The sequence below is a fragment of the Fibroporia radiculosa genome (genome assembly GCF_000313525.1).
Source record: "Fibroporia radiculosa TFFH 294 genomic supercontigs, scaffold4060, whole genome shotgun sequence".
In the NCBI taxonomy this organism is placed as follows: domain Eukaryota; kingdom Fungi; phylum Basidiomycota; class Agaricomycetes; order Polyporales; family Fibroporiaceae; genus Fibroporia; species Fibroporia radiculosa.
This window is the reverse complement of record NW_012133398.1, coordinates 27772-37770: the sequence shown is the minus strand read 5'-3', so window position 1 is coordinate 37770 and position 9999 is coordinate 27772. Positions and strand designations below refer to the sequence as shown.

Below are 9999 nucleotides of genomic sequence, written 5' to 3'. Positions count from 1 at the left end.
GGGGGGGGGTTATAAGAGAGACAAGAGAGAAGAAAGAGAGAGCAATGTAGTCTATGCTACCGCATCCCCGATAGGCACAACGCCGTCGATAAATCCTTCTTGCGTCTCGTTCGAGAGTTCTTCCAATGTCTGCTGCTTCGTCTCTTTGATGAGGAGAGTCGAGAAACAGCCTGTCAACATAAAGAAGGCCAAGATCTCCAGGCTATACAAAAGATTGCAGTCAGTATCATGTCAACGAGTTCTTGTCGCCGCACATACATGTGACCCAAGAACTTGTTGGTACCACCAATATTCGAGAGCTGGGCAAAGCCGACTTGGGAGACGACTGCACCAACCTTGCCGCTTGCCGCAGCGATACCGTGACTCGTCGAACGATAACGAGTGGGGAACGCCTCCCCAGGAATAACGAACGTCGTGACGTTGGGGCCAAAGTTTTCGAAGAAGTACGCGAGACAGTAGAGGAACACGAATGCCTTGCGCGCCGCAGGTGTCTTGTTGAGCGCATCGTAGCCAAAGCCCATGATGATGAACAAAATCGTGAGCATGATGAAGCCCATGAGCTGAAGCGGTTTGCGGCCCCACTTGTCGATGACGAAGAACGACGCCCAGTAACCGGGAATGTAGCCTGCGACGGAGAGAATGATGTTGCCGATGCAAACGTTTTTGAGATTTGTGTACACTTTGAGCGTGCCGGTGAGATCGGCGCTGGGTGAACCGAAACCTATGGCAGTGAGAATGATCGACGAGTTAAGACCAAGGCCGTAGAAGGCAATCTGCGAAGGCGAAGGTTAGTGACACATCACACAAAATGCATGAAATACGTACATCCAGAGCGAACCACGAGTAAGCACAACCGAGAAGGAGCTTGAAGTTCTCCCACTTTGAGTAGTACTGGCGGAAGTCACTCCATGTCGCCTTGGGCGCTTGCACACGCTGAACGACAGCATCAGGGTCCACGTAGTATGAACCAGTAGTAAGGAAGTTGTCGACATCCTGAGCAGCTTGCTTGACATTGCGCTCAACATCCATTGTGAAACGGGGAGTCTCCGGGATTGTAAGTCGGAAGTAGAGAGCGATCACACCGGGAACGCAACCAAGACCAATGAGAATACGCCACATCTGGTCAATGCATGCCATATCGTCGGAATTCTCGTGGAGCAAGGTGCTCTTGTAGGAAACGACGATGATATAGGCTACAATGCAGCCCGCTATTTATCAATGTCGGATGAGAATAATCAAATGCTAAAGTTAATTACGGGCGCTTACCGAGCTGACCCCATCCCTGGTTCGCAAAAACAGCAGTCATAAGCCGACCACGGCTCATCGTCGATGCGAATTCAGAGGATATGACTGCACTCAAAGGATAATCTCCTCCTATTCCCACGCCCATCTAATCCACATTGTTAGGCTAGATATATAAAGCATTGAGAAGAGAAAAGGACTCACGATGAACCGCCACGCGATGATGACGCCGAGGACGTTGACTGCATGAGCCTGGCCTGCAACAGCTTGACCGAACGTCGCAACGATAATGATCATCAATTCAACACCGTCTTCGAATGGATCAACTTCGTAAGTGACTACAATTTGATCGCGACGAACGCATATACTCACACATGCGCTTACGACCGACGAGATCTGCCAACCAACCGAAAAAGAATTGACCAAAGACATTGCCAACCGGGGTAGCGACCTTGACACCCAAACTCTGATTTGAGTTGAGACTTCCACCTGGTCAAAGAATGTCAACATCAGGGGGGGGGTGAACGTAAAAATTACTCTTGACTTACCCTTGCCATAGACGTATCCCAACATCGTCGCAGCAATGTTGATGGCGAAGATATCGTATCTATGGCAAAAGGTCAGTTACTGACTGGAGATGGAGCAATGACGGGACTCACGCGTCAGTGAAAAACCCGACTCCTGCGACAAGGGAGACTTTGATATGGAACCATCTTTCAACAGGAGAAATGAGCTATTTTCCTCTTCATCTCGTCCGCATTTAATGAGACTCACCCGAACTTGGCGTTGTCGACCTCTGCAAGTGCCACGCGCCGCTTTTCGTCCAGGGCATAGGTCAAGCTAGTAACATTCCGACCCTTCTCCATATGAGGGTCAGAGGAACCGCTGGTAGAAATTTTTTCAACTTCTGCGGACATCTCGCCAACAGTCGGGTGCGACGCGAGCGAAGGGGGGTCGGGCGGGAGGGGCTCGGAGGTACCTGGAGGGACGGGGGGAAGACCGATAGCGCTGCTTGTCTTTTAAGCCAAGGACGAGCATATCGGCAAGAAGTGTTCCGGGGCGTGATGGTAAAGGAAATGGGTGGGACTCGTCTTTTGCACCATGCTCTTTGCGGCGACCATGTTCCTTGCACGTTCGTAGTCCCCAGCCAATCGCAGCGCCCTATTTTGTGGTGGCGTGCTTGTCCGCCTTCCTAATCTGGCTCGAGCGGCAACCGTGCAGCGCTGCGCCGGGGCACGTTCTTCAGCGTCCGCCCTCTCCTCCCGACTCACTGCCCGCCGTCGACGAGTCCCCTCCGACACGGCAAAACATACATTGCTGTCTCTGATTCCAGATAAAATCCCATCCCCTTCCCTTCCGCACGACCCTCAGCCTTGCCTCAATTTCGCAGTAGGTCCTACTAATTCTGTGGTTGACTGAACCTTACGAAGCGCGCCGCATGCGACTTCCGCCAGCTATCTGGGTCTCTATTCAAATCTTCCGGCCTGCCCCATGTGCACACTGCATATGCTCTCGATGCCGCGCACAAATTGCGTTGGTCGTTCCTGAAAGCGGATCCTGCATGTCTCCAGCACTTTCAACCCCGCGAATAGATCTAACTTGTCTCGAGTCGCGTGTCGACTGCCCCAGTGCACCACGTTCTTCTGCACGTGTCACCTTTATGAGAAGCAAGATGGTTCATCGTTCACACAGCATTGTCGAACACCGTTCAAGGCTTTCTAGACCATAGTTTTAGTATCGCATTCGAAGCAAAGTTGATGACTGGTTACTTCGTGCTCCGGATTCATCGTCGGATCAAATTTTTAGCTTATGTTGCCTGTAGACGTCTTTCATCGCGAGGGCCAAAAGCTTTCCGCTCACCTAGAGGCTCCGCTATAACTTTCCCTGAGTTTGCCTCCGTCTAAAAATGTTCAAGGTCTGACAGGCATCGAGCACGCCATACGTAACAGTAGTTCGTGGCCATTTGTGAGTGTGTTTTCCTTTGACGATACTATCTATCGCTTCATCTTCGTTCTTGCCCAGTCCCATCCGTCCACATACAAGGCCGCAGCTTTGTGGAGCTTGTTGCGAAGCTTGCCGTATCCTACTAATACCACAGGTTTGACGCTGATTGTTGCATCCGCTTTGATGGACAAATTTCGCTTAATCATATTGCATGATGCAGCGGTTTGACAGCGGCTCGCGGAACACCACTTCATCTGGGTCCCGTCAGTGGTTAGTGTCCTACCCAGATGCACTGAACACAATTATCCGTTTATGTACAAAACCGGAGCGAAGCAGGTACGACTTGAACTCAACCCTAGGCCCCACTCATTATTGCTCGCACATATAAACGAACGTGCACGATGTGATGCAGTAACGTCTGGACTGCCTCTCGACGGAGCGGCACATCTTGATATTTCCAATGATACATTTCTTGAATGGATGTGGATGGCCGGCGGTCTGTCGGCATGAACCTGCCGCTCAAGCCACCCAATGTTCCCGGATCCGAGCAGCGTTGATCGTCCCTATGCAAGTGACCCTTTTTGGTCCATGTTGTTTGGCTTCTCGCCGGTGTCCTGGTGTGTGAAAATTACACTGGTGCACTGCTCAGCACAGCGAACATTTATACGCCCACTTACATGCTGACAATGCCAGGTATGCTTCTCAAATGATGAATGAAGAATTTTCTGATGATGTTGGGATACGTGCGTTTGCGCAGCAGTGCAAACTCTGCAAACGCTATTCAACACAACTATTCGGTAATTGTAGTTTACATCTCTTACTACTTATCTCGTCGTATGATCGGTCTTCTATCGCTCAAATTTCTTATAAAATATTCCAACTAATAAACACCCTACTTGCTTCATGCAGAGGGCGTGCGATCAGGCGGCGGTGCGATTTATTCATGAAAGGAGGAGGGAGCATATCTACCATTGTCTAATTGCTACATTGTTACAGTGTTTCTCACAGATGGCCAAGCCTCGACATAGTTGTCCTAGACTGGTTAGCAAGAAGTGCGATTCCTGCGGCTCTCCGTGTCATACATCTGTGAGCGTTCGTCCCTTAACAAACTGCCAACGCACATCGAACCAGTGTAGTGAGTAATGAGTTTTTCATCTTCTCCCACAAGAGTGACACGGTGCCGAGCTTGTCTGAACTTCCGCTGTGGCGAGGTAGGTGTGGATAAATGCTTTTTGACGCCAGCAATCTGTGACCTATCGTAAGTAAAGAGTGGCACATCTGCATTTACGCTCTCCGCATTTTCCGTTGTGTTGTCGCCGCATACGGTGAGTCGTTCCTTCATCTGGTATTTACGGGATTGATATATCGCTCTGATGGTTCGTGTGGCGTCAGTTAGCATCTATGTAGCTGGTTGTAGAACTCCCCTCTACCTTACCAAGTTCCCCCATCCCGTTTGTGAGGTGATTACGACCACGTTCGTTTCGTCTCGATGCCCGAAACAAATCTTTCTGTCATGATATTTCGTCTGAGGTGAGTTCAAGTTCCGACTTGTTTAATCACGCGTTTTTCAGAATGGGTATTGATCCATGCCTTCTCACATCTAAAACGTCAGCCGTCCCCTAGGCAGTATGAGTCAATCAAGCCCATGGGCAGTTTCGCAGCTTCTCAACCTCCATTCTGCAAATGTGAGGCAAGGGGTTTGTCTCAGTATGTTCACCCTGTGTTCGTGGCAATGTCGTCTGGCTACCTTCGTCGGATCGATCATGACAACCACTTGGTGGCCACTGGTGCTTGGCCGTCGGCCAGCTTTCATTCGATAGCAACAGGAAGTTCAACGATCTATACCAGGATCCTTTTTTTCAGATTTTTCATTTGTCTAGAAACTCGCCTCTATAAATAATAAGATTCGCTTACTTATATGTCCCTGGAGCCCCACTTTCGATGCTTTCCGTCGCCTTGGTGTGAACTGAAAGTGGTACGTAACCCTCTTTTTCATTGCATCTGTCAACCTTAAGTCATTTACGATGTCTTTCGTAATCCTATCCGATAGGCCAGAAGGGAATGTTCCGTCGGCTCTCCGGCAACTGTGCAAGCATCACTACACGAGCAGCGACATGCTCATTTAGGGAGCAGAAAGAGTGTTGAAATCATACTCGCGCTCCATTGCGAAAGCAACAGGTAAAAACCGATTGCACAGGGCCTCTTAGATGCCTGAAAGTTGGTCAACCGTGCCTGTTTCGGTCAGCGCAGAGCTCTCGGCGCAGAGCCAGGTGACGATGCCACGATCAAGCACCTGTGCCGGGTGGCGGGCCTGGACCATCGCGATTGAGATGTTCTCCTGGCGTAGACATTGATCATGAGCAGTGTCCGCCTTTGTTTTTGCAACTCTAGCGTACACCTCCGTCGCTGCGTCATCTATATTCAAGTTCCCGAAGCCCACCAAACCCAATCCCTCGTAGAACATGTGCATAGGGTGGACGTGTATTGTTAGTCAGGTCTGCCGATTCTTTACCGTGTTTTGATGTTTTTCCCTCGCAGCGCACGACTCGGGTAGATGAAATGTAGAGTCGTGCTCATTTTCCTGTGGCAAATCGCGCTGCACACGTTCATGGGATCGGTTCCGCGGCAGTTCCCACGGTCTGAATCTAATCAGCGTCGCAGCCGGCATTCGTCGGCCGCCTAAATGGGGCCCTGAGGCGCGATCGAGCGTCCGATCGGAGCCGGCCCAGTGGGACGCTTTCCACGAATCTGGCATGTCTGATACGGCGGTTGCAGCTCTGGTCTTGGTCCAGGCACACTTGGCCGGCGCAACGCCGCACCATGTATAAAGCTGCGCCCGCGCCAGATAGCACCGGCGGGTCCTATCTGCCTGGTTGTATTCTAGTACGTGCTCCACAACATCACTGCCACCTTTAACGGGCTTTCCACCCGCGCCCCCATCACATGCGGAGTGCTCCCAAGGTGACTGTCGTGCATAGGACGTCGGAACAGGAAGTTCGCAGCTATAGTGTCTCGCGCAGGGAGAGCGATACCGTCTTCCTCGTCAACGAGCGGCGGCGCGCCGTCCTCGCAGAGATAGACAGTGCTCGATTCTCGTACGTTTATTCATCATTGTCGTATGCATACATTCAATCCCATTCATCCCCACAGGTGGTTCCACTTGAAGGTCGCGTTTGTATCTGGTGCTGGATTCTTCACAGATGCGTCAGTCAAAATCGATCCTCGACCACGAGATGTAACTCACACAAGGTCGTTTTCTTCAGTTATGACATATTTGCCATCAACATCGTCGCAGCCATGATGGGCTATGTGTATGGCTCAGGCAAGTCAGCGATATCGGACCTTATCTTCGCATTCAGTGATCAACTTCATTACAGTCCAAGACCCAACTGTGAATGGCCTCGCCGGTCAATCACTGAGCGCTATGGAACAGCTCGGTCTCAAGGTCGCTACTCCCGCGGGGATCATTGTTGGACAACTTCTTTTTGGCTGGTTGGGTGATCTTCTGGGACGGAAGCGCATCTGTAGGTCCACATCACATTTAAGGTGACTCTATGTCTCATGCTCACACGCATAGACGGACTTGAATTGATGATCATGATCATCGGAACGTTCGGCCAAACTATTTCCGCGCCCAGCAATAGTGTCAATGTAGTTGGTATTCTCATCGTGTGGAGAGTCTTCGTGAGCATCGTGCACATCTCGACATGTACGTTGAGGCTCACTCACGGCCCTGCTTTGTTAGATGGGCATAGGGGTCGGGGGAGATTACCCTTTAAGTGCAGTGATCTCTTCTGAGTTCTCCTCAGTCCACATTCGTGGCCGTATCATGACCGCCGTTTTTGCAAACCAGGGATGGGGTCAACTTGGTGCGTGATCTCCGACGATATCGAGTGAATCGGCTTTTATGCCATTTATAGCCGCTACGATCACCTCCTGCGTGGTCGTCAGTGCATATAGAGATAGCCTTCTCAACGATGCACCCAATATCTTGAACAATATTGATCAGATGTGGCGTATCATCATCGGGCTAGGTTGTGTACCAGCAGTCGTCGCTCTTTACTTCCGTCTAACCATCCCAGAGACTCCCCGCTTTACTATGGACATTGAGCGAAACGTCCAGAAGGCTGCGCGTGACGTTGACGCATTTCTCGCCACAGAGACGTACACCGTATCTCCCGATGCTGCCATGCGTCGCCTGGAGACAAAGAGAGCCTCCAAGGAAGACTTCCGCTCATATTTTTCAAAGTGGAAGAACTTTAAGGTGCTCTTTGGGACTGCATACTCCTGGTTCGCTCTTGATGTGAGTATTACGCTGCAGTTTTATAACAAGTGCACCAACACGTATATTCGGTTCAGATTGCGGTCTACGGCCTTGGTCTGAATTCATCCATCATTCTCACAGCCATCGGCTTTGGGTCGCCAAGCAAAGACTTGATCGGAGCCGAATCCATCTTTGAGAACCTAAAAAACGTCTCCATTGGTAATCTAATTCTCTCTGTCGCTGGGTTCGTACCTGGCTACTGGGTCGCATTCCTTTTCATCGATCGCTGGGGAAGGAAGCCCATACAGATCATGGGATTCTCCTTGCTTTTCGTTCTGTTGGTAGCTATGGGTGAGTATGCTCCTTATACCTATGACGTGAGCTAAAGCGCTTGGATAGGATTTGCATACAAGACACTCATTTCTACATCTAAGGGAACGAACGTGTTCGTCTTCCTATATTGTCTCACCAATTTCTTCGAAAATTTTGGCCCTAACACAACCACGTTCATTATCCCTGGTGAAGCTTTCCCGACGCGATATCGTTCTACGGCCCATGGAATCTCTGCCGCCAGCGGCAAATTAGGCGCCGTGGTAGCACAAATAGGATTTCAATGGCTCAAGGACATTGGAGGCCCAAATGCATTCATAGACCATATGTGAGCTTGCACGTGATTTGTACTTTCATTTGTTACTAACGCATCATAATCTTCCAGACTGCAAATTTTTGGGTTTTTCATGCTTACAGGGATTATATCCACGCTCCTGATCCCCGAGACGAACCAAAGATCGCTGGAATCTCTCTCGAACGAAAGGCAAGACAATTTCTTCAAGGAGCCAGGTGGCGTATTCCATTAGTGTTATTATCGACTTACTCACTGAGACTTTGATGCTTGATAGATCCGTTCCAGCGAATGAGCAGACGAACATACCAAAACAGCTTCCCCATGCGTCCCATCAAGCTGACCCCGCTGGATACGATTCACGAGCCGTTTGGTGAATCAGAAAACCGCGTCATCGCACATAAATATTATTCCCCCAGTACATCGGAGGTTGCAATACCTCACTGAGTCACTCGTTTGGATACTGTGATAAAACTGCTTTGCTTGTAGAATTGCTTATTGTTGTAATTTATAGGGAACAATTGTGGGATGTGACTGGTATATTATGCAAGAGGACGTTACTACGTTTTGTATACTTTAGCAATTACAGCTGGATACCGGCGACCTATCATCAAGTTAGTGCGATAGAGCACTGCGGCTTCATTTGACCCGAACACATCGCTATTCGCGCTGCCCTTTTTCGTTACTGCTTGCCTGATCGATTCATTTTTCAAGCACGTTGTGAACATCTCGGAATTTATGCGCGGAGGAGCAGTGGCTGCACCTGCCCAATTAGAAGTCCTAGTAAGAGCTTGCTAGATTCGCGCCTGCCGCCGAACGCTGCCTACGTTCTCTGCGGAGCGCCGCCACATCAGCCAAGTCCATACGCTGGCGTCTTCCCTTTCCTCGTCGCCCAGCGTGCACATAGGGCGTCCCGACTCTTCTACATTAAACCAAAATAGTTTGCGGAGCGCATGATGAAGTCATTCTGGCCCATCCGCGCAGCCGGCGCCAAGACCCTGTAGCTCATTGCTATAACTTCGCTATCCAATAGACCTAGGGCTTTGTTGCTAAAACTACGACTTGCTTTATCTTAGATGTCTGAGGGTCAAACAAAAGTCGTCATCGCAGGTGCTAGCATCATAGGGCCCGTGCTAGCCAGCTCCCTCAGCCCAAGGGCTACGATCCCGTTGTCTACGAGCGTATAGACGAGCTCGCAGAGGTTGGACTCAGCCTCTGGTCAGTCCCAATATTCGATTCGTGCCCGTCGCCGAACCTAATATGTCTTCACAGCTTGCGGCCCAATGGGCTGCGCGTACTCTCTCTAGTCCCAGGTTTCCTCGACAGCATCGTTGGACAGCCGCTCGCGGATGATGCAGTGCGCCACCCTCTCGGAGAGGACACCGTGCTCTCTTCCACAGAGTACCTCGCACAGCTGCAGGGGGCGCCAGGCTTCAGCATGATTGGCGTGCGGCGCGCGCAGTTCAATCGCATGGTCGTCGAGGTCGCGCAGCGGCACGGGGTGCGTACCGTGACTCGTCTGGGGGCACCAGCTTGTCGAGCTCGAACAGCGCGAGGATGTAGTGGTCACGTTTGCGAACGGCACGACGGATACGGCGAGCTTTGTTATCGAGTGTGATGGCCTGCATAGCAATACTCGCATTTGCCTGTTTGGCCAGGAGCCGGTGGACTTTACGGGATTGGTGCAGGTGCGTGGAGGCTCAATTGACTAAGATTCTGTCCATAATCGCCTGGGGCTACAAACAGACAGATGGCATCTCTCCTACTCCGAAAGTCTTAAATGAGATTCCTACCGTGATAAATGTCTTTGGAAATGGTGCGCATATGATCAGCTATGCAGTTAGTGATATGCACTCTGCTTGGGCGTATGTGGTTCTTTACTTCAACAAACTGAGATATTAGATAGATCGCCAATGCGTAGTGTCAC

The 9999-nt window shown here is 50.5% G+C and overlaps 2 protein-coding genes across 2 annotated transcripts; one reads left to right on the top strand and one right to left on the bottom strand.

Moving 5' to 3' along the window:
• Positions 1-51: 51 nt before the first annotated feature.
• FIBRA_05200 (uncharacterized protein) lies at positions 52-2159 on the bottom strand (the record flags this gene model as incomplete). Its single annotated transcript, XM_012326973.1, has 9 exons — positions 52-202; positions 259-773; positions 826-1208; positions 1267-1390; positions 1447-1553; positions 1615-1731; positions 1791-1849; positions 1902-1955; positions 2017-2159. The coding sequence occupies 9 exons, from the start codon at positions 2157-2159 to the stop codon at positions 52-54; spliced, it is 1653 nt and encodes a 550-aa protein (XP_012182363.1).
• A 3970-nt stretch (positions 2160-6129) lies between these two features.
• FIBRA_05199 (uncharacterized protein) lies at positions 6130-9784 on the top strand (the record flags this gene model as incomplete). Its single annotated transcript, XM_012326972.1, has 14 exons — positions 6130-6281; positions 6337-6390; positions 6450-6544; positions 6570-6710; positions 6764-6870; positions 6932-7055; positions 7107-7489; positions 7546-7801; positions 7850-8108; positions 8166-8290; positions 8361-8445; positions 9198-9290; positions 9345-9573; positions 9623-9784. 14 exons carry the CDS (start codon positions 6130-6132, stop codon positions 9782-9784), a joined length of 2265 nt encoding a protein of 754 aa, XP_012182362.1.
• Between the last annotated feature and the right edge of the window lie 215 nt (positions 9785-9999).